This window comes from Hyla sarda, chromosome 10 (assembly GCF_029499605.1).
Source record: "Hyla sarda isolate aHylSar1 chromosome 10, aHylSar1.hap1, whole genome shotgun sequence".
In the NCBI taxonomy this organism is placed as follows: domain Eukaryota; kingdom Metazoa; phylum Chordata; class Amphibia; order Anura; family Hylidae; genus Hyla; species Hyla sarda.
This window is the reverse complement of record NC_079198.1, coordinates 60862838-60887578: the sequence shown is the minus strand read 5'-3', so window position 1 is coordinate 60887578 and position 24741 is coordinate 60862838. Positions and strand designations below refer to the sequence as shown.

Genomic DNA, 24741 nt, shown 5'->3' with positions numbered 1-24741 from the left:
TTTTTTGGTGGATTGCCCTATCCGTCCTCCACGTCTGGGAAACGCACGCTCGCACCCAGCTCTCGTGGGTGTGGCGTCTCTGGATGCTAAGTCGGCTTCTCCACGTCTCACGGTGCCTGTACGGATTTCTACTTCAGCCAGCTCTTCCCTCTCAGCCGTGGCCTGCCTGGACTCTGGTGCTTCTGGGAATTTTATTCGGGAGTCCTTGGTAAATAAATTCCGCATTCCGGTGACCCGTCTTGTCAAGCCACTCCACATTTCCGCGGTCAACGGAGCCAGGTTGGATTGCACCGTGCGTTACCGCACGGAGCCCCTCCTAATGTGCATCGGACCTCATCACGAGAAAATTGAATTTTTTGTCCTTCCCAATTGCACTTCCGAAGTTCTCCTTGGACTACCCTGGCTTCTACACCATTCCCCAACCCTGGACTGGTCCACTGGGGGGATCAAGACTCTGTGTCCCCTCATGGCTCCCGTCCTTGTGTCTCCCTGCCCCGTGCCAAGCTTCACCCTCTGCCCTCCCTCCCCATTCCTACTCCTGCTGTTCTGCCTGCCATTGAGGAAACCATCCATTCCTTCCCGGTGTCCTCATCCCAGGGGAGGCAGTCACCGGACAAAAAAAAGGGGAGACCTAAGGGGGGGGGTACTGTTACGCCTAGCGCTCCGGGTCCCCGCTCCTCCCCGGAGCGCTCACGGCGTCTTTCTCCCTGCAGCTCCCCGGTCGGTCCCGCTGACCGGGAGCGCTGCACTGTCATGGCCGTTGGGGATGCGATTCGCACAGCGGGACGCGCCCGCTTGCGAATCGCATCCCAGGTCACTTACCCGTTCCCGTCCCCTGCTGTCATGTGCTGGCGCGCGCGGCTCCGCTCTCTAGGGCGCGCGCGCGCCAGCTCCCTGAGACTTAAAGGGCCAGTGCACCAATGATTGGTGCCTGGCCCAATTTGCTTAATTGACTTCCACCTGGTCCCTGACTATATCTAACCTCCTCCCATGCACTCCCTTGCCGGATCTTGTTGCCCTTGTGCCTAGTGAAAGCGTATTGTGTGTCTAAAGCCTGTGTACCAGAACTTCTGCTATCCACCCTGACTACGAACCTTGCCGCCTGCCCCCGACCTTCTGCTACGTCCGACCTTGCTTCTGTCTACTCCCTTGTACCTCGCCTATCATCAGCAGTCAGAGAGGTGACCCGTTGCTAGTGGATACGACCTGGTCACTACCGCCGCAGCAAGACCATCCCGCTTTGCGGCGGGCTCTGGTGAAAACCAGTAGTGACTTAGAACCGGTCCACTAGCGCGGTTCTTGCCAATCCCTCTCTGGCACAGAGGATCCACTACCTGCCAGCCGGCATCGTGACAACCCTATACGCTGTAGTGGCGTATTTATAGGTTTTTTAGTGGATGTTTTGGGTTTTCCCCAATTTCATTTAGACCACAGTATATAGGACTTTTTTTAGGTTGTTAACTGTATGGACCTACAAGATCCACTGTATGGACCTTTTAAGATATGGTGTCATATTTACCTAAAAGGGCACTGTGTAAAAACGGAAGCTCCCAAAATTTACAAAATGGTGTTGTCTTTTATTTCACCCAACAAATCTTTTTTTGTTTGGCCGCAGATTAAGTTATAAAATAAGTAATGTCACTACAAAGTACAATTGTTGATGCAACAAACAAGCCCTTATATGGGTCTGTAGGTGTAAAATTGAAAGAGTTATGCTTTTTAGAAGAGGAGGAGGAAAAAACAAAATTTTGTTCTGAGCGCTGTGTGCGCGCTGTGGGGGTCGGCCACACCCCTCACGACATCAGGCCATGCTCCCTCAATGCAAGTCTATGTGAGGGGGCTATTTTGAACATGAAAATTGCCACGTTTTCTGCATTCAAAGCAGCAAATGTTTGCCCCCTGTCAACATACCATAAGAACCTGTAACAATCACATATGTAGGTAAATCCTATTCTAATAAATGTCTATATTCATTACAAGTATGGTTTATAACCAAAAGTTATAAACTTATAAATGCTTTATAAACTTAAAAAAATATTAAACGTTGATCCAGTCTGATTTCTACTCAGAATAATTTGTAACAACTTTTTTTTAGGGCAGATTGGTTTATAACTGAGGTTTCTTTTTTTATTCTCGAGCAATAGGAAGATACAAAGTTCTAAAGGTAGCAATAGCCCTTACCTTTATAATAAGTTTCTTCTTGCCCTTGGTTGAACTCCATGGACCTATTTCAACTGTAAGATAGATTCTTTTTCTGCAACATTATAGTTTGCTCAGCTGGCAGTAGATTTCTGATAAAAAAAGGCAATAGTGAGTTAAGATGTTGTACAGTGTATAAAATAGTTCTGGATAAATTTCCTGTAAAAATTTACAGAACCAAGAAATCAATATAATTCCTTTTAGGTACTAAGAACACTTCCAAATTCTTTTGTGTATTTGTTAAACTCGCACATATTGGCTTTGGCATACAGCTTGTGAGTTCAACAATGGTTCAGGACTTTTTTTTGGAAGTTGGTGGTGATGTTCTTTCATATTTACCATACATGACTATAAACACATTTGAAAAATTCTAGATGATGTAATTCACAAAATGTGAAAAAGTAACAGGAGTGTTGCTGAATCCAAAAGTCATTGAAAAATACTGTACGAGTGTAGCTAAATTTTATGTCCTTCTAAGATCAGTTTTAAAGGGGTACTCCGGCCTTGAGACATCTTCTCCCCTATCCAAAGGATAGGGGATAAGATGTCTGACCGCAGGGGTCCCGCCGCTGGGGACCCCCGCAATCTTGTATTCACCACCCACCTGTTTGAGCTGCACACCACAGTGCCAGCTCACAAACAGCCGGGTGGAAACCACGGGCAGGAGTATCGTGAAATCACGACTCCGCCCTGTGTGACGTCACCCCCCGCCCCTGCTATGCAAGTCTATTGAAGGGGGCGTGACAGCACCCCTTTAAAGTATATCTGGGCATAGTCTCACATAGTTCTGTTTGTAAAGGAAATGAGTTATCTGTTTGTTTAATTGCAATGTTCTAATGCTTATAAATAAGCATACTTGTCACAAAAATAAAAAATCCCAGCAAGGTACATGTACAAATCAAATCCATGTCTAGATTTTTTTGCACAGATTCATGGGGGGATTTTGAGTTCAAGTAAAAAAAAAAAGGAATAGATATGAACAAACAGTATCTCTTGGCATCAATATGCCAGTCAATGTGGACGTCATAGATGGAGTGTCGACGATGGTAGTTGCAGTGAAAGAAAAACTTTATTTATTTTATTTTAATTAATTTGATAATTATGCAACTTAAGTTAGATAAACCAAGAATGACATAAAATAATGGTAACTTTATTATCCCTAGACAGTGCCACTCATGGGGAGAATCTGAGCTGGTCACAAAAGACAAGTAGGCTCCTGTTCATTCGAGGGTCAAGCCTTCAGCTTAAAAAGCATATTGGTTTAAGGCCAGAAAAGAATATGATGATGTTCCATAATGTCATTGTCAATTAATCAACTGATGGCACCAGTGCCAAGACTGGCTGAGGCTAGTACATGGATTTGGTTCCTCTAAAAGTAGAAAGTAACTGTGAAGTGGTTTGAAGAAACTACAGCAGCATGCCTGTGATGTCTATATTTAAAAAGAAAATGTAGTGTGTTAATCAAAAACAGAACAATACAGCGCAAGGTGGTAAAATCCTGTCAATCATAAAACTTCCTTTGGAATCCAAGTGTCTACTAAGCTTATTAAGTTGTGCTCAAAAAAAAAAAAAAGGTACAGTTTGCGGATCCATGACCCAGCTCCATCATTAATGACATGGGTGCCAACATTAACTTCAAAATATCAAGTAAAATTGCTGGGGTATATATAGAGTGATGCTGTTTGATCAGAAATCAATCCACCAAATTTGTTACTCGTAATGTTCCCTTTCATTTATTTATTTATTTATTTTCTGTCACAAAATGTTGAAACAAAAATGCAGTATTACATTATTACAGGGATATTTTACAATCAAAGCATTGCTTCTAAGAAAAAGTACAATGGCACATGGAGTACCTATGGCTTTATGATACCAACCTGTAGGGTGGCTGCTGTAAAGGGTACATAAATGCAGTTTTGGCAAGGGTATGGATCCTAAAAAATCTAATAAATAATTATTGTTTTTATGTTTAAAGAACAAAATCATCTTTTATACTTTTTCATGCAGCTGTTGCAATGTCGTGGCCTGAAGTAATAAAATACATACCCCTCCCCCCCCCTCCTTTGTGTGATTACACATGGGTCAGAACAGCTGCATACCTACAGATTTAATCACTTTCTGCATATAGGAGTAAGATCTGCATGTGACACACATAGCTTTTGTTCAGGGACGGCTCTTGCCATAGACTAAGTAGGCCGCTGCCTAGAGTGCCCCCGTGATGAGCCATCACATACAAAGTTACAACTGTGCCCCGGCCAGTCCCCGCAGTATGCTCTAGCTGTACGCAGGGAGCTGAGCAGTCAGAGAGGAGACAGGCACCAGGAACTGAAAAGAGGACATGGGGGAAAATGCTTGCGGGTCTGTTAGTGTATGCCGGGGACTTGAGCTGCTCCATAGCCCCGGCATTCACAGTTACATCTGATCAGTGCTGCCCTGTGCTGTTTTCTTCTTGCCAAGTGTCCCCTTCTCTGCAGGAAAATAGAAGGAGACACTGAGTAAGGAGAAGATTGGCCAGCACAGATCAGATGTAACTAAATACATGTCTGATCCCCTCATTACTACAGCCCATTTCACAGGCACAAGACAGGGACCGCTGGGCAATGTCATTAGATGACAGCAGGTACCCTAAGCCAATGAGGAGTAGGCTCATCAAATGACATGTGCCAGCAGACTTCTATTGACTACTCCCAGCAGCCCCGCTCCTGCAGTTCCTCATATCATGCTGGATGCTGGGGAGAGCCTACAGTGATGCATAGCTGCCCTGATTCCTCAGAACTGTAGTGAGCCCCCAACAGAGACCTGAGTGGCCCTCCAGCTGAGACCTGTACAGGCTTCCCTGCCCCTTCAGCATTGCAGTGAATCCTCGAGCAGAGAGCTCTGTATCCCCCCCAGCTCTGTACCCCCCCCTCGCAAGCTCTGTGTCCCCCCCCCAGCTCTGTACTCCATCCTCCAGCCTTCCCTGCCCCTTCAGCACTGAAGTGAGTCCTCCAGCAGAAACCTGTACAGCACCGTTCAGCCTCCTCTAAGTACACCCCCCAGCTCTTTACTCCCTCCTCCCCCAGCTCTATACTCTGCCCCCAGCTCTACACTCTGCCCCCAGCTCTATACTCTCCCCCAGCTCTATATTCTCCCCAAACTCTGTACTCCCCAGCTCTGTACTTCCCCCAGCTCTGTACTCCCCCAGCTCTGTACTCCACCCCCCAGCTCTATACTCCATCCCCCAGCTCTGTACTCCCTCCCCCTCTCTGTATCCCCCAGCTCTGTAATCCCCCCAGCTCTGTACTCCACCCCCCAGCTCTGTACCCTCCCAGCTCTGTACCCCCCACTCTGGACTCCATCCCCCTAGCTCTGCACCCCCTCCTAGCTCTGTACCCCATCCCCCCAGCTCTGTACTCCCTCCCAGCTCTGTACCCCATCCCCCCAGCTCTGTACTCCCCCTCAGCTCTGTATTCCATCCCCCCAGCTCTGTACCCCCCCCCCCAGCTCTGTACTCTCCCCCCAGCTCTGGTCCCCCTCCTGCAGCATCCAAACAACAAAAAAAGTGAATGACCAATATGTCTATGTATGCATCTATATATGTATCTACTGTATATGTGTGTGTGTGTGTGTGTGTGTGTGTGCATATGTCTGTGTGTTTATACATATGTGTAACTGTGTGTTACACATAGGGGGGGGATTTATCAAAACCAGTGCAAAGGAAAAGTTGCCTGGTTGCCCATAGCAACCAATCAGATTGCTTCTCTCATTTTGCAGAGGCCATTTTAAAAATGAAAGAAGCGAGCTGATTGGTTGCTATGGGCAACTGATCAACTTTTCCTCTTGACAGGTTTTGATCAATCTCCCCTATAGCGAGTACACATCTGGAGTATTATACAATATATAACTCAGCAATCAGCACAGGGGAGGATGCATTTGCATGTACCAAAGAATCAGGATAGCGACAGAACGGAAGCACAGAGCCAGGACTGGTATTGTCATAGTGTCACCCACATTTCAAGCCTGTACAACAGGTTAGTGCGGGTGACATTGATGACAGATTCCACTTAATATAGAATGTAACTCAGGCTCAGGAGTAATATCTTGTACAGTATATTCCAGAGCTGCATTCATCCTGTACTGATCCTGAGTTATATCCTTTATACACAACAGAGCTGCACTCACTATTCTGCTCGTGGGATCACTGTGTACATACATTACATCACTTATCCTGTATTGAGTTAGGGTGCATGCACATCACGAGTATCATTGTGTATCTGGCAGCTGGATCCAGGGGGAGAATTTCAAAACTTCCTGCTGCTATATCCCTGTTGGATCAGTAGCTTACCCCATTCATTTCAATGAGCCGAACAACTTTTGACCCGGACTGAAAACGGCAGGAGACCACATTTTTCATTCTGGGTGAAAAGCTGGATATGGTAACTAGATGACTTCGTTCGGCTCATTGAAATGAATAGGTATGGCACGGATCTGCCAGGAATAGCAGCAGGCGGTTTTTAAATTCTTCCTTCAGTTCCTGCTTCACAAATGATGGTGTGCATGTACCTTAACATCCGGCATTATACTCCAATATATGAGGAAGAGGTTTGTTACAGTGTGTCACCAAAGTGGTAAGGTGATAACAGAAAGATAAGGTTTGTTACAGTGCGTCACCATAGTAGTAAGGTGGACGTGTCAAAGGGCAGAGCCAATAGGGGGCGCCAAAATTAGCTTTTGCCTAGGGTGGTAAGAATCCTTGCACCAACCCTGCTTTTGCTGGATATTTGTGAGAGATCTGTAAAGAAAAAAAAGGTTGACACTTGTGTAATCATTCTAATAAGGTACATTTTGTTTGAGTGTCGTAAATAAAGACCTGGTAAGCCAATATGGACAATGAAAGATTGTTGTTTTAACCTTCACTGTATACTATACTGTCACTAAATTATGCTTTCTATAGTGTTAATAGAGTACTAAAAGCATAGTTGTGTATAGAAGCCAAATATCCAAGATAAAATTTAGAGCCCTTAGAGGTTTTGTTTGACACTAAGGCATTCCTTACCAGGGCAGGAGGTCCTGTTGACTTCATTCCATTTACAACTACCACTTTTTTACTAACAATACAGTTCCTGTGGAGACCACTTGCCTATGGAGATTAAAACAACCTTAAAGGAGATCTCCGGCAAAACATAACTTGTCCCATATCCACAGGACAGGGGAGAAGTAGCTGATCACGGGGGGGGGGGGGGGGAGGCGTTTGACCCTCAAGGCCCCCGTGAGCGGGACCCAGCGCTCAGTGAGGAGCACCTGCTACAGCTGGCACATAAACCATTCGTTTCTATGGCAGCGACGAAAAGACCTGAGTACAGCTCTCGGAGATCATCGGGGATCATCGAATAGAAATGAATGGAGTGTGTGCCGTCTACCGGTAGACAACATGTACTCCTCAGTGAGAGCACCGGGGTTCCGTCCTGGAGATCGCGGGAGCCCAAGCAGATGGACCCCCCACAATCAGCTACTTATCCCCAATCCTATGGAAAGGGGATAAGTTAGTTTTCGCCGGAGTAATCCTTTAAACTTCTTGCTTGCAGAAGGATCTGATACTTTCCCTTTCTATGCTGCTCACTCTGTATCTCTTATCAATGCATAATTTTAATTTAGAGATTCTTTAATACAGGACAGGGCTTCTTCAGTAAAACCTAAAAACTTGAAAAAGACCTTGTCGGGGTTGAAACGTGGTATGTTTTCCATTATTGTTCACATGATCTAACCCAATCACCTCTTAGATGTTGTTACAATGGACTTTTAGGAGGACTTCTTCAGTGTCATACTGTAATTGGTAAATTTCTTAAAAACTCCTGATGAGTGAACTAGTGAGAGAGAGAGAGAGAGAGAGAGAGAGAGAGAGAGAGAGAGAGAGAGAGAGAGATTATTCGCCTCATACATAGAAACTACATTGTTGATAAAAGCCTTGAGTTCTTTAAACAAGATGGAATCCTTGTACATTATTACATTTTGTTTGTTGCATTTGGCTAATATTTGATATTTTTATCAGTTTGCAGCTTCGTAGTACACAAACGATGTCATGAGTTTGTCACCTTTGAATGTCCTGGTGCTGGGAAAGGACCACAAGCAGATGTAAGTACAATGTGAATAACCTGATGATATTTCCTTCCTGTAAGTGCCTACCCACACAATCCTTGACAAATATCTTATAATCTGCTATGTGAATGACTGATATCTGCAATCATCTGGCATTAACAAGTCTTACATGGAATCCAGGTTTATTTTTGGATTCTCGAATTTTCTTTAACAATTTACGTTCCCGACAGGTCAAGATGGCATTAAAAACCCATCTCGTGTTTAAGAATTAATTATGAAAAGATGAGACAATGAATAGTAGCTCATTAGCTTTCACCCTCCCTGTTAAAATATAGAATGATATGAATAAATGAGTAAGAATTTGTGAATGACAACAAGCCATCACTTCTAATATCTAGAAATATAGCTGACCTGGGCACATCTTTCTATTATATATCAGACATTGCTTCCAGGATGAACAATGACTATTTTTAGTGAAATTATCATAAATAGAAATGTGATATAGTCTGTGTGTAGAGCAGTTCCAATGGGTCCTCTGCTGCTTCAGTTGGCCTCTTTACAGTTTGCTCAGGGGATGTATGCGAGTTGGGTCTCTTCCTGCATCTCTGCTGGTTCAACCTGTGGCTCCACAAGCTGTTCCAAGCAGTCTTCATCTCTCTACACCTTGTATAAATATATCTGGGGGTAGAACCAAAATCTCTTGCATTATGTATTTTTACCCAAGACTTTATTGTTAACAAGGGGCATCCTCTATGTCTAGACCAACACTTTAGGGTAAAAGGCTGAAATTAGTGTTTTGGACCAACACTTTAGGGTAAAAGGCTGAAATAAGTGGGGGTATGTCTTAATTCAGGCTTACAAACTATGTAACAATGTGACTTTGCTTAAAATAGAGCAAAGAGCTTCCGTGTGCCTGCACCATTTTGGGAAGGAAAAAACTAATTTATTTCCAACAACTATCTGTTCTTGACCTCTTATTCATGTTGTAGTTACTTCAAGATACTGCTACCCTTGGGAGATAATGTGATTCCGTTCTGTACTTTAGGTTCTGAGCCCAAATGGAATAATTAGGCTTTGGCTGACATGTTTTGGAAAGATCTGGCAGAATATGTGGAAGATTGGCTGGTTGCGAATTATCTACTTCTCTTGGAGAACTAATTTTAATTGGCCAAATCTAATCGACATTAGCTTCCATGAGTGGGATTAATTATGCTAAGTTCCTATGCTTACACCCACTTTTCAAACAACATTATAAACCTATGTACTAGTCTGCCAGAAATGGGTATAGGGAAAAGACAGTAAAGTACACTAATATGGAACTTTACCAGTGAACTAACAACCTTTGCCTATATTGTAGAGGGAAGAGAAATTTCATGATGCTGGGAAACTCCTGTGGCTACGGCAAGTAGGGGAGGCTAACCTAGGCAAAATTTCAGTCTTTGACAAGTATGTCTTTCCAGACTCCTTGGGAAGATTTTTCAAAACCTGTCCAGAGGAAAAGTTGCTGAGTTGCCCATGGCAACCAATCAGCTCACGTCTTTCATTTTTGAAAAGACCTGTGAAAAATGAAAGAAGGTTTTGATAAATCTCCCTCCTTGTCTATCTCAGACTTCCATTTCTTTCACTCAAAGTGCGACAGAAAATGTGTTCTTCAATCCTTGATCTCAGTGTATTAGATTCCTGTGTGTGGTTGAAAGATTTCAAGGGGTATTCCAGTTTTTTTTTTATTTGACTATGCTACAGGGGCTGCAAAGTTAGTGTAGTTCATAATATAGTGTCTGTACCTGTGTGTGACGGTTTTCTCACAATTCTTATGTGATTTTCACCCCACTATTTATTTTTAACAGCATACAAATTGACTGTTGTCTCAGATTTTTCCCAGGTTGCAATGCGGCCGAGACCTGAATCACTAGTCAGCTGATGACAGGGAGCCTGTCTGCTTCAATGGGTGGTGCAATCGCTTGGTGGGAGAGAGATCAATCTGCAACTAATGCAACCGCTGTAGGCACCCTGATTGAAAACCACAAGTCTTTTGAATGGATGCAGCTCATTTATGTTTCAATTGGTGGGGTGGCTGATGTGTGGGAGGGAGGAAAATGGAATTATGGGATTTGTATTAAAAAAAAGAAAACTGAAACAGATAATACCAGTTCACAAAAAGCTAGCCACCGTGTTATGGTAATCTCACAACATAACCATTTAGCCCCAAGACAAGCGCAGATCCTTCCTAAGCATGTCCATTACTGTCTGCCAGGTACGTACTAAAATCACCTTATTGTGGATAACCCCTTTAAGTTTGATAAAAGGCTTACATTTTTTATTAAACCAATTTAACACAATAACAAAACATGTTATCAGAACATCAAAAGGCTTTATTTACATAACAATCGCTAGATGTCCACACATCATATTGTTGTGAAAAGCTTGTAATCACACATCAGACATCTCAGGATAAGCTGAGTTTAGAAATAAGTTAAGAAAGGACATATTTGTAATTTTTTTATTCAAGATTAATAGGAAATGTAACAGGAAAACAACAAAAGAAAATGCAATCCTTCATGTATCAAATAGTCACCCTGGGCCTACTTTTAAAGAAAATTTGTCATCAGTGTCACCTGCACTAATCGGTACAGACAGGTAGTGTAGGTGACACTGATGGCAACCATACTTACCTGATCCTCTTCTGTGCTCCGATTCTCCCGCTATCTACTTCTGTTTTTTTTGTTCTTTGGCCGACTTGGAGCATGGGCGGAACTTCCTAATGCCACTGCTGCTGTTTGCTAGCAGTGGGACCCAGCAGAGAAGCAGCAGGGGCATCAGGAAGCTATGCCCATGCTACAAGTCGGCCCTGAGACATAAGATATGGAGGAAGATAGCGGGAGAGAGATGGAGCAAGGAATGGGATCAGGTAAGTATGGTTGTCATCAGTGTCACCTGCACTACCTGTCTGTACTGACAGGTTAGTGCAAGTGACACTCATTTCCAATTTCCTTTAACCCCTTAACAACCATGGATGTGTATACTCGTCCAATGGCCGGGAAAGTGGTATGGCGCAGGCTCCCAACTCGATCCTGCGTAATACCGGCCGTCCCCCAACTGATTCTTGTAGCTGGGGGCTGGCGTTAAGGTGATTTTAGTATATACCTGGCAGACAATAATGGACATGCTTAGGAAGGATCTGCGCTTGTCTTGGGGCTAAATGGCTATGTTGTGAGATTACGATAACATTGTGGCTAGCTTTTTGTGAACTTGTATTTCCTGTTTGACCCACAATGCCATTTTCCTCCCTCTCACACATCAGCCACCCCACCCATTGAAACAAAAGACCTGTGGTTTTCAATCAGGGTGCCTACAGCTGTTGCATTAGTTGCAGATTGATCCCTACACCAATTGAAGCAGACAGGCTCCGTCATCAGCTGACTAGTGAGTCAGGTCTCGGCCGCATTGAAAGCTGGGAAAAATCCGAGACAACAGTCATTTGTATGCTGTTAAAAATAAATAGTGGGGTGAAAATCACATAAGAAAACCGTCACACACAGGTACAGACACTATATTATGAACTACACTAACTTTACAGCCCCTGTAGCATTGTCAAATAAAAAAAAATCCTGGAATACCCCTTCATGGACCTGGCCATTTTTCCTTTTTGCACTTTTGTTTTTTCCTCCTCAACTTCCAAAAATCATAACACTTTCAATTTTCCACCTACAGACCCATATGAGGGCTTTTTGTTTTTTTACTCCACCAATTTACTTTGTAATGACATCAATCATTTCACCACAAAATCTATGGCGAAACAAGAAAAAAAATATTGGTGGGGCAAAATTGAAAAAAACAAACACCATTTTGTAACTTTTGGGGCTTCCGATTCTGTAAAGTGCACTTTATCATTTTTCTGTACATACACATGGTCGAAAGGATACCTAATTTATGTAGGTTTTATTTTATTTTACTACTTAAAAATTACATGCACCAAAAGTAGTATGTTTACAGTTGCCATCTTCTGACCCCTATAACTTTTTAATTTATTTGCATATGGGGATGTGTAAGGGCTCAATTTTTGCGCAGTGATCTGAAGTTTTTATTGGTACCATTTTTGTTATGATGGGACTTTTTGATCACTTTCTATACTTTTTTTAGGGTATACAAAATAACCAAAAATGCGCAATTTTGGACTTTGGCATTTTATTTACGTATACACCACTGTCCATACAGTGTAATTAACATTATACTTTTATAGTTCGGACATTTATGCACACGGCGATACCACATAAGTCTATTTATGTTTACATTTATTTTTATTAGAAAAGGGGGGTGATTCCAACTTTTATTGGGGAAGAGTTATATCACATTTATTAACTTTTTTTAAAACTATTTTTACACAATTTTTTAATCCCCATAGGGGACTATTACATACAAACTTAATGTATGTAATGATTAGTGTTATTGGCGCTCTGCTGCTCCCGCCTGCTGAGCAGGCATGGAGCAGCAGATCACCGATCGGATGGAGATGGAGGCAGGTAGGGACCCTCCCCCATCCTTTCAGCTGTTGGGGACACCACAATTTCACCGCAGCAGTCCCGAACAGCCTGACTAAGCTGCCGTGAATGTTTTACTTTCACTTTAGACAAGGCGATCTACTTTGATCGCTGTGTCTAAAGGGTTAATGCCGGGAATCACCGTTATCGGTGATGTCCGGAATTAGACACAGGTCCTGGCGGCTGATAGCCACCAGGACCACCCGGCTATGATGCAAAGTCAGCCCGTGACCCCGTGTCATAGCAGGGGAGCGGAACCAGGGCGTACAGGTACACCCTTGGTCCCCAACAAGTTAAATAAAATATGAAATAAAATTATCTATTTTTATTGAAAAAGTTATGGTTTTTGAGATTATTGCTAGTATACAGAGAAATTGCCATCCTGATCTATATTTACAAATGGCTACTGGGGTTTCCACCTTGTTAATATGTGTCCTTTTGGACTTACTGTATGTTGAGATCACATGGCTTTATTTAATAGATTTTAATAGAATTACTGTTGAGTAAAAAAAAGTCAAATGTGTCAATATGTGGACATTATGACTTTGCAACTTCTTATTCAGGTGACAATTAGAGATGAGCGAATCGAAGTTGACGAACCCGAATTCGTTACGAATTTCATGAAAAATTCGATTCGCAACGAATACGAATATCGCCGTGATTCTATCGCGAGAATTGCTTCATTAAACTCCATTTTACAGCGTTCCAGGCTATTGGAGACTTAAGATGGCGGATCCACATGTGAGTACATGGGGCAGGGGATTATGGGAAGGCGGGAAACAGCGGCGGGAATGAAGGTAGGCGGGCTGACCCTGAATCACATGTGAGATGCAGCCTATCAGTGTTCACCGACCCCTGTGATGTAACAGCCCTATATAATCGGCGGCCATCTTCCCTCTGGTCATTTCTCCTATGCACGAGATAGGAGAAGGAAGTGACTGCACGTCTGTGTGCTGATCGCATACAACGGCGTTATACAGCATATATGCAGCGGTGACATCAGCATTAGGGAAAGATACAGGGCAAAGTGTTGCTGCAGTTCTGACCGAGAACGATTCTAGCAAAACCTTGTATTCTCCTTACTCAATATAGCAGGCATAGAGGTACTGCATAGCAGTCACCTGCGTCATAGATCTCACAACTGTTTTACCTGTATGGAGCATCTAATCTCCTCTTTTTTCAGCCCAATTGAGTTTTTTCTGTTGCTCCACAAATCTGATTCTCACAATTGTGTGACAGAGTGCAATTTAGGGTTTAATACCTGTAAAAAATTCTGTGGTGCTGTCCAGTTGGGTCCTGCTGATGTGCAGAAATAAGTCATATTAGTGTGGACTTTAGTGCCTTTTTACCATTTTTCACCTGTTACTCTGACTAAATTCAGTGTTATACCACACGTTATACACCTGCCGGTGTATGAAAGAAAAAAAATAGTTTTTCCTGCGTACAAATACGCTTAACAGTGCGCTCATCATTGCAAAGGGCCTACATACAAGCAAATAGTGTACCATATACTACCTTTTTTTCTGTCTCTGTGCTAAATTCAGTGTTATACCACACGCTATACACCTGCCGGTGTATTAAAGAAAAAAAAAGTTTTTCCTGAGTACAAATACGCTTAACAGTGCGCTCATCATTCAAAGGGCCTACATACAAGCAAATAGCGTACCATATACTACCTTTTTTTCCTGTGTCTGTGCTAAATTCAGTGTTATACCACACGTTATACACCTGCCGGTGTATTAAAGAAAAAAAAAAGTTTTTCCTGCATACAAATAGGCTTTTTCAGTGGCCTTATCATTGCAAAGGGCCTACATACAAGCAAATAGCGTACCATATACGTTATACACCTGCCGGTGTATGAAAGAAAAAAAACTAAGTTGTCCTGCGTACAAATACGCTTAACAGTGCGCTCATCATTGCAAAGGGCCTACATACAAGCAAATAGCGTACCATATACTACCTTTTTTCCTGTGTCTGTGCTAAATTCAGTCTTATACCACACGTTATACACCTGCCGGTGTATTAAAGAAAAAAAAAAGTTTTTCCTGAGTACAAATACGCTTAACAGTGCGCTCATCATTCAAAGGGCATGCATACAACCAAGTAGTGTACTATTTAGAACCTGTATTTCTGTCTCTGTGCTAAATTCAGTGCTATTCCACACATTAGTATACACCGGCTGGTGTATACAACAAAAAAAAAGTTTTTTTCTGCGTATAAATATGCGCTCAGTGCGCTCATCATTGCAAAGGGCATACATAGAACCAAGTAGTGTACTATTTACTACCTGTTATTCTGTCTCTGTGCTAAATTCAGTGCTATTCCACACATTAGTATACACCTGCTGGTGCATTTAAAAAAAAATTGTTTTTTCTGCGTAGAAATACGCATACCAGTGCGCTCATCATTGCAAAGGGCATACATACAACAAAAGAGTGTACTATTTAGTAACTGTTATTCTGTCTAGGGCCTATATACTTTGAAAGGACAGCCGTAAGTAATTGCCTGCTGCTGTTCTATACCCTCCTAAACGCAATAAGTATGTCAGGCAGGGAAGTGCCAGGACATGCACAGAGAAGGGGCAGAGGCCTACATACGTCAGGCAGAGTTGGCAGCAGACTTGGGGCGAGTGGCAGCAGGAGTCGCAGCAATAGGCCTGAGCTCCCGTTAACACCCAGCGGTCGTGTCGTTGACCCATCTCTCCTCGTCAATTGGTTTGCACACTCATCCCCATCATCACAAGCGACATCTGACAACCCCAGTCAAGAGTCGGTGGGTTCCTCAGACACAACCCTCAGTTGGCATGGCCCGGGAGCAGTCCCCGTAATCTCATTTCCTTTGTCCTATGCTGTTCCCTCTCCCAAAGAAGTATCTCATGCTTTGGGTTCAGCTCCACTATTTAGTGAGGACGATGTAATAGAGGACAGTCAGCAGCTAATGGGCAGCCAAGAATGTGAGGAGACATGCGTCGCTTGCTCCGCAAGGCGGGCAAGTTGTGATGCGGAGAGTGACGTGGGAGGTGGTGTTTCAATTGTTCAGGGTCCTGAGGCAGACACTGTTGTGGAACACGAGGAGGACATCAATGCACACATCTTTTGATGATGATGAAGCTGGGTGCAGAAGCCGGGGCTTCATCATCATCAGGAGAAGAGATTTGCTCTTTGTCTATGAGGCAGCAAGGCGGTAGCACGGTTGGCAATCAGCGTGGTGGTGGCAGTAGTGGAAATTTAGGAGCCAAACGTGCCAGGGGGAGACCACCTGCTTCGCGGCAAGCTACCATTCAGGGAAGTAGTGGAACAGGGGTTCCTGGAGACGGCGCCAATAGCAGTGAAATAGTGCGGACTGCGGGTGGGAAAATCAGGTACTCTGTGGTGTGGTTGTTCTTCATAAAGAATCCGGAGGACCTTAGCGTAGTCACATGCAAAATCTGTTGGCAGAAAGTGAAGCGTGGCCAGGGTCCCCATCTCGGCACCACGGCCCTGCGTCAACACATGATTCGCCACCATAAAGTGGCCTGGGATAACCGTGGCTCCGATGTAGTGGTCCAGCCTGCCGCATCACCCAGTGGCCATCCGCTCCCTCTGTCATCCAGCCAAGGCTCCACCACCTCAGCCGAAGGGAGCATTGTGTCAATCCCTCCTTCTTGCGCTCCTGCTTCTTCCGCTCGTAGTCAGCCATTCCGCCAACAATCGATCGGCGAAGCCATATCCAAGAGACTACAGTATGCGCCCACTCATCCAAAGGCGCAGAAGTTGATTGTGCTCCTGTCCAAGTTGCTGGTGTTGCAGTCCCTCCCTTTCCAACTGGTGGACTCTGCAGCTTTCAGGGAATTGATGGCTTGTGCCGAGCCGAGGTGGAGAGTCCCAAGCCGTCATTTCTTTGCGAAGAAGGCAGTACCAGCCCTGCATAAGTTTGTACAAGAGAAGGTGGGCCAGTCCTTGAGCCTGTCGGTGTGTTCAAAAGTGCACGGCAGCGCCGACGTGTGGAGCTGTAACTACGGGCAGGGACAATACATGTCTTTTACTGCCCACTGGGTAAATGTTGTTCTTGCACAGCCACAACAGCAACTTGGACAGGTCACACCGTTTCTTCCTCCACGCTCTCGCTCCCAGGCAGTTGGTCCTTTTACAGTGTGAGCCTCCTCCTCTTCCCCCGTGTACTCGGCCTCCACTGCACGTCCAAATCTCGGTGGCCCTTCATCGTACTACATGTGTATGGCACAGCGGTATCAAGCCGTCCTTCACATGGTTTGCCTTGGGAACGGAGTCACACAGGGGAGGAACTGCTAAAGTTCATTAGGGAAGAAATCCGAGTATGGCTTACTCCACGAAATCTGGAAATGGGAACCATGGTGACCGACAATGGGAAGAACATTGTGTCCGCGCTGCTACAAGGAAGTGTGAACCATTCGCCCTGCATGGCACACGTGTTGAATCTTGTTGTCAAGAAGTTCATCAAGTCTTCACCCCATTTGCAAGATGTCCTGACAATGGCAAGGAAACTGTGCATGCACTTCAGCCACTCGTACACCGCCAAGCACACTTTGCTTGAGCTGCAGCGTCAGAACGGTATCCCACAACATAGTCTCATTTGTGACGTTGCCACACGTTGGAATTCCACCCTCCATATGTTGGACAGACTATACGAACAAAGAAAAGCCATCACAGATTTTTTGATGATACAAGCAGATAGGAGTACTCCGCTGTCTAACTTCAATGTGAACGAGTGGCAGCTCATACGCGACACCTGCCATTTGCTGAGGCCCTTTGAGGAAGTCACATTTTTTGTTAGTCGCTCGAATTACGCCATGAACTACGTAATTCCACTCCTACATTTACTACAAAAAAATTATTGAAAACATGGCTGGTCACGGCAATGGAGACGTTGCGCCTACATCAGAAGGCTACATGAGTCCTGTGGGGGATGAACAGGAGGAGAATGATGAGAGGCAGAGCGGAGCACAGTTTACGGTGGATGAGATGGCCGTTGTTTCTGGTCATTGGACAGGAGAAGAGGAGCAAGAGCAGCCAGAGGAGCTGGAGGGTTATTACGAGGGAGGCGAGACAGAGGACCCAGACACACCCTGGCAGTATGCAGTGGAGATGGAGGCAGGTAGTCCCAGTGAGTCACTGTCACAAATGGCACGATGCATGCTGAGTTGCTTGCGTAGTGACCCCCAAATTGTCAAAATTCGTCAGCGCGATGACTTCTGGATCTCCACCTTATTAGAACCTCACTACCGGCCCAGAATGGGGGCCTTTTTTACACCCACTGAGAGGGAGGACAAACTGACCTACTTCAGGGAGCTTCTACGTAGTCGGTTGGCCGATGCCTATCGGCCACATGGTCCATTCACTCGCAGGTCTGACTCGGGGGGCCCTCTGCGCTCACCTTCCACTGCCACGGCTGCTGGGAAGGGGAGGGGTGGCAGGAGCAGTACTGGCTCAATCAGCAGCAGCCTGAGTCTACAGCCGCTGATGAGTAGCTTCCTTCAGCCGCATAGTGAAGCTACTCATCAGCAGCAGGTGGACATGGAGCAGGACCTGAACCAGCAGGTGGTGGCTTACCTCGACATGACCCTGCCAACAACCGTTGAAGATCCGCTGGACTTCTGGGCAGCCAAACTCGATTTATGACCGCAACTAGCGGAGTTTGCCCTGGAAAAGCTGGCCTGCCCGGCCAGTAGTGTGCCATCAGAGCGGATGTTTAGTGCGGCCGGGGCCATAGTCACCCCAAGGCAAACTCGTCTGTCCACTAAAAATGTGGAGAGACTGATGTTTGTCAAGATGAATCAGGGATGGATCAACCAGGATTTCCAGCCACCAATGACAGATGGGTCTGAGTAGATTGATCATGCTCCTACAACAACATTTTCTTTATTGTGGTTGGTTATGAAACCCTCTGGGGCAGACCTGGGCATTGTACGGCCCGCTTGGCACATACGGCCCTTTGATTGGCTCTGACCGGCCCGCGCTGATTGGAGGACATCTATTCTGCCTAATCTGGGGGACAACTATGCTCCTAATCTGGGGGACATCTATGCTGCCTAATCTGGGGGACAACTATGCTCCTTATCTGGGGGACAACTATGCTCCTAATCTGGGGGACAACTATGCTCCTAATCTGGGGGACAACTAAGCTCCTAATCTGGTGGACATCTATGCTGCCTAATCAGGGGACAAGTATGCTCCTAATCTGGGGAACATCTATGCTGCCTAATCTGGGGGACAAGTATGCTCCTAATCTGGGGACATACATCTATGCTGCCTAATCTGGGTGACATCTATGCTGCCTAATGTGGGGGACAACTATGCTCCTAATCTGGGGGACATCTATGCTGCCTAATCTGGGGGACATCTATGCTGCCTAATCTGGGTGACATCTATGCTGCCTAATCTGGGGGACATTTATGCTGCCTAATCTGGGGGACAAGTATGCTCCTAATCCGGGGGACATCTATGCTGCCTACTCTGGGGGACAAGTATGCTCCTAATCTGGGGGACATCTATGCTGCCTACTCTGGGGGACAAGTATGCTCCTAATCTGGGGGACATCTATGCTGCCTAATCTGGGTGACATCTATGCTGCCTAATCTGGGGGACAAGTATGCTCCTAATCCGGGGGACATCTATGCTGCCTACTCTGGGGGACAAGTATGCTCCTAATCTGGGGGACATCTATGCTGCCTACTCTGGGGACAAGTATGCTCCTAATCTGGGGGACATCTATGCTGCCTAATCTGGGGGACATCTATGCTGCCTAATCTGGGGGACATCTATGCTGCCTAATCTGGGGGACAACTATGCTCCTTATCTGGGGGACAACTATGCTCCTAATCTGAGGGACAACTATGCTCCTAATCTGGGGGACAACTAAGCTCCTAATCTGGTGGACATCTATGCTGCCTAATCTGGGTGACATCTATGCTGCCTAATCTGGGGGACAAGTATGCTCCTAATCTGGGGGACATCTATGCTGTCTACTCTGGGGGACAAGTATGCTCCTAATCTGGGGGACATCTATGCTGCCTACTCTGGGGGACAAGTATGCTCCTAATCTGGGGGACATCTATGCTGCCTAATCTGGGGGACATCTATGCTGCCTAATCTGGTGGACATCTATGCTGCCTAATCTGGGGGACAAGTATGCTCCTAATCTGGGGGACATCTATGCTGCCTACTCTGGGGGACAAGTATGCTCCTAATCTGGGGGACATCTATGCTGCCTAATCTGGGGGACATCTATGCTGCCTAATCTGGGTGACATATATGCTGCCTAATATGGGGGACAACTATGCTCCTTATCTGGGGGACAACTATGCTCCTAATCTGGGGGACATGTATGCTGCCTAATCTGGGTGACATCTATACTGCATAATCTGGGGGACAACTATGCTCCTAATATGGGGAAAACTGATGCTTCTGGCCTTGGGCCTGTTATTTTTTTAAGTTTAGCAGTAGCTAAATACATGCTTAATGCGAATATCAGCATTGATCTTTAAATGTAAGGGGTTATGAAACCCTCTTGGGTACTGCGAATGACTGCTCCAGACTCATTCTGTGTCTTTCACAAACTACTTGCCTCAATGGTAGTGTTCCTCGCGAATATTCGCAATGCGAATTTTATTCGCAAATATCCGATATTTATTCGCGAATATAGCACTATATATATTCGTAATTACGAATATTATTTTTTTTTTTTTCACAGTTCACATCACAGTGATCATCCCTCTCTGCTTCCAACTTGTGTGGTGTAAAGAAGGCTCTAATACTACTGCGTGAGACTGGTGTGCGAATTTTCGCATATGTGAAAATTTGCATATGCAAATTTTTGCTTATGCTAATTTTGTATATGCTAATTTTCACATATGGTAATTTTCGCATTCGCAAATATTCGCATATGCGAAAATAAAGCGAGAATATTACGAATATTCGCAAATTCGAATATGGCCTATGCCGCTCAACACTACTCCCTGGTGCCTCAGGCCTTGGGCCTATAATTATTTGAAGTTTAGCAGTAGCTAATAATATAATAATAATATATGGAGAGGGATTAACTCTGCTTAATAATTTTTGGCGATTAGAATCCTTTTGTGATCTGATCTTTTGGAGACAGATGCGCTTACACACATGTAATAATTTTTTTAACCAAATTTCAAACATTGTGTGGTTTATTATTTTTTAGAAGAATGTCTTTTGGTGGTCCACCGTCCTGCATTATAGAGTCTTCTGAACTGCTGTATATGCGCTTGTTTAAAAAAAAAAAAAAAAACAGGTATTTTGTCAGACAATTTCAATAAAATTTTGTGTTTTTTTTGGGTGGATTGTGAAGCCCGGGTGTGTACTCGTGCATCAGCCAACTCCAGGCTGTGTCTTTCAGGCAATCTATGGGTTCCTGATGCCGCAGAGGTGGGGCTTGGGTCTGGGAATTTAAAATTTTTGGATTGCGGGTGCTACCAAAAAAGATGGACACACCCTAATCCATTCAGTGGAGCGTGCCTGCGGCCCCGGACATCTGAGGGCATAACACACCTGTTATTGCTCGATCTCAGGAGAAGGGGGGGTTCATCATCGGGAGAAGAGAGTTGCAGTTTGCACTTGAGTCAGCAAGGCGGTAGCACAATTGGCGGTCAGCGTGGTGTGGCAGTAGTGGAAATTCTGGAGCCAAACGTGCCCGGGGGAGACCGCCTGCTTCGCGGCAGCTTACCTTTCCGGGAGTTAGCGGGTTACCAGCACCGGTCGATGAAAGCTAGAGACACGCTAATCCGTTCAGTGGAGCGCACCTGCGGCCCCGGAAATCTGAGGGCATAACACACCTGGTATTGCTTGATCTCGCAATTGATCGTGCAAAGGTAGGGGGTTATTAAAGCCTCTTGGGTACTGCTGAGGCCTACTCCCGAGACTGCTCCTGGTGTAATGTATGGGGTAATTAAACACTCTTGGGTAGTGTTTTTTTTTTTATTTACTGATAATTTTATCGGTAATAAAATTGAATTTTCCAGAATGCTAATCGGTACACAACGGAACGCTTGATGCGTGTGATTTTTTTATGAAAAAAAAAATACGGACAGGGATTAACTCTGCTTCATGATTTTGGGCGAAAAAAGTTCTTTTGTGATCTGATCTTTTGGAGACAGATGCGCTTACACATATATTGAATTCGTTTTTGTAAAAAAAAAATCAAACATTGTGTGGTTTATTATTTTTGAGAAGAATGTCATTCAGCCACTAAATGGTCTCCTCTTGCTGCCAACATGTCCACGCTGTGTCATTCAGCCACTATATGGTGTCCTCATGCTGCCAACACCTCCACGCTGTGCCATTCAGCCACTATATGGTGTCCTCATGCTGCCAACACCTCCACGCTGTGCCATTCAGCCACTATATGGTGTCCTCATGCTGCCAACACCTCCACGCTATGCCATTCAGCCACTATATGGTGTCCTCATGCTGCCAACACCTCCACGCTGTGCCATTCAGCCACTATATCGTGTCCTCATACTGCCAACACCTCCACGCTGTGCCATTCAGCCACTATATCAGGGGTCTGCAACCCGCGGCTCCGGAGCCGCATGCGGCTCTTTTACTCCTTTGCCACGGCTCCGCGAATCTGTCCCGGGTCCTGGTCACCCTCATTCTGGGACAATGCAGTGTCCCGGAATGATCTGAGCCTGTGAGCCGCCGTCACGGCGCCGTCGGTTTACTTACCTGCCCTGGTGCCATCGGAGCGGAGTCTCTTCTTCCGGGGCTGCGCAGATCCTCACTGTCATGTGACAATGTAACGTCACATGACAGTGACGTCGCCGGCCTGCACCTCAGTCGAGGAGTACCGCCAAGAGAGGAAGATGCCACGCGAGGAGCTGGTGAGTATGTAAAGTACATTACTCACTTGACAGCGGGGCGTTAACCCCTCACCCCGCGGCAGCGTTAATGCTGCCGCGGGGTGAGGGGTTAACGCTACCGCTGCCATGGGGTGAGGGGTAACTTAACCCCTCACCCCATGGCAGTGGCAGCGTTATCGCTGCCGCGGGGTGAGAGGTTAATGCTGCCGCTGCCATGGGGTGAGGGGTAACTTAACCACTTGCCCCGCGGCAGCGATAATGCTGCCGCTGCCATGGGGTGAGGGGTTAACGCTACCACTGCCATGGGGTGAGGGGTAACTTAACCCCTCACCCCATGGCAGCGGCAGCGTTATAGCTGCCGCGGGGTGAGAGGTTAACGCTGCCTCTGCCATGGGGTGAGGGGTTAAGTTACCCCTCACCCCATGGCAGCAGTAGCGTTAACCCCTCACCCCGCGGCAGCATTAACCCCCCTCTCCCCAGTGCATTAACCCCCCCCCCTCCCCAGCCCACCCCAGGCCTGGGCCCAAAAAAAGCCCACCCCAGGCCTGGGCCCAAAAAAAGCCCACCCCAGGCCTGGGCCCAAAAAAAACCCACCCCAGGCCTGGGCCCAAAAAAAGCCCACCCCGGCCTGGGCCCAAAAAAAGCCCACGCCAGGCCTGGGCCCAAAAAAAAGCCCACCCCAGGTCTGGGCCCAAAAAAAGCCCACCCCAGGCCTGGGCCCAAAAAAAGCCCACCCCAGCAAAAATATATTTTACATTGTTAAGTGAAAGTCCTTTTTTTCTTCAGATTGACAGCTGACTGCACAATTCTGTATATATAGCATTAAGGTAAGAAACAATATGTGCAGTGTTATATTTATTTTAAATGTCGCAATGGTTCTGCGGCTCCCAGTTTTTTTTTTTCCTTCGGAAACGGGTCCAAGTGGCTCTTTTTGTCTTAAAGGTTGCAGACGCCTGCACTATATGGTGTCCTCATGCTGCCAACACCTCCACGCTATGTCATTCAGTCACTATATGGTCTCCTGACACTGATGCCACCACCAGGCTCTGTCATTGTGCTGCTGTGCGGCAGTGATTCTAAGAGCGATGCCAGTAATCTGCATGCTATTCTGAATAACAGTATTATTTCACTACCCCAGCACACTCCATATGCATTTTAGGACACAGCAAAGTGTTCTATACCCCTATAGAGGCTGTATGTAGGCTAGAAATAGCCTTTTTTAATATCGATTCGCCGTGAACAAATTTGGATCGAAACAAACTTTTCGGGAAAATTCGGCGAATCGGCTGAATCGAATTTTTGAAAAGTTCGTTCATCTCTAGTGACAATAAGCACGGCTACAGCATTATTTATAATTTACTAATTATGATGGAAAATGTATATTCTACATAATTTCTTGTACATGTTGGCCGTGCTATCAGGAAATTACAAATTAGAATATTGGGACATTTTGCAATGCTTCTAAAGTCAAAAGGTATGATGTTTTTGGGGCACCATGCATTGTGTTATCGGGTCTATCCCCATTTACATTTTGTGAAATTGATCTGGTAATATAACCATGAAAAGGTGCAGAAATTTTCCCTGCTGTGAGGCTTACCTGATTTTTACAGTTTAAAATGGTGCACCCCCTGGGTCAAAATCTTAAAAAGGATTAATAGCACCATGATTGATGTTATCCACATTTTATTTGTTTGTCCTTTATGCGGGGTTATTGTTTATATGTTTTTACCTTAAAACAAATGCGATAGGATGTGTAGAGGAATACTGTAAAATGGATTTGGTGTATCAAAAGGGGCATAGATGCACACACTTAATTATTCTACTTTACAAATAACTAGTCTGACTGCACATGGAATTCTGGGAAGGGTAATTAAAAGCTGTCTAAGGCTGCTTTTACACTTGCCAGTTGTTTTTTTTTTTATTAAAATTTTTTTTTTAAAGCTGCCAAGTGAAAATGCAGTCTTCAGTTTTTGAGCCAATCCAGAAGTGAATACATGATAAAAGAGAAGTATAAGTCATTTCTTTATATTTCTAATTCCTTTGAAATACACTTATGGCTTTGACTCAAAAAACTGCAGTTGCAGTTTT

At 45.1% G+C, this 24741-nt stretch overlaps 1 protein-coding gene across 1 annotated transcript in view; it reads left to right on the top strand.

Moving 5' to 3' along the window:
• The window catches only part of PRKCG (protein kinase C gamma), a 716084-nt gene that overhangs the window by 246105 nt on the left and 445238 nt on the right, over nt 1–24741 (top strand). The window contains exon 3 of the mRNA XM_056544377.1: nt 8228–8310. Within this exon, the coding sequence (XP_056400352.1) occupies nt 8228–8310 (83 nt within the window). The remainder of the gene's footprint in view (nt 1–8227; nt 8311–24741) is intronic.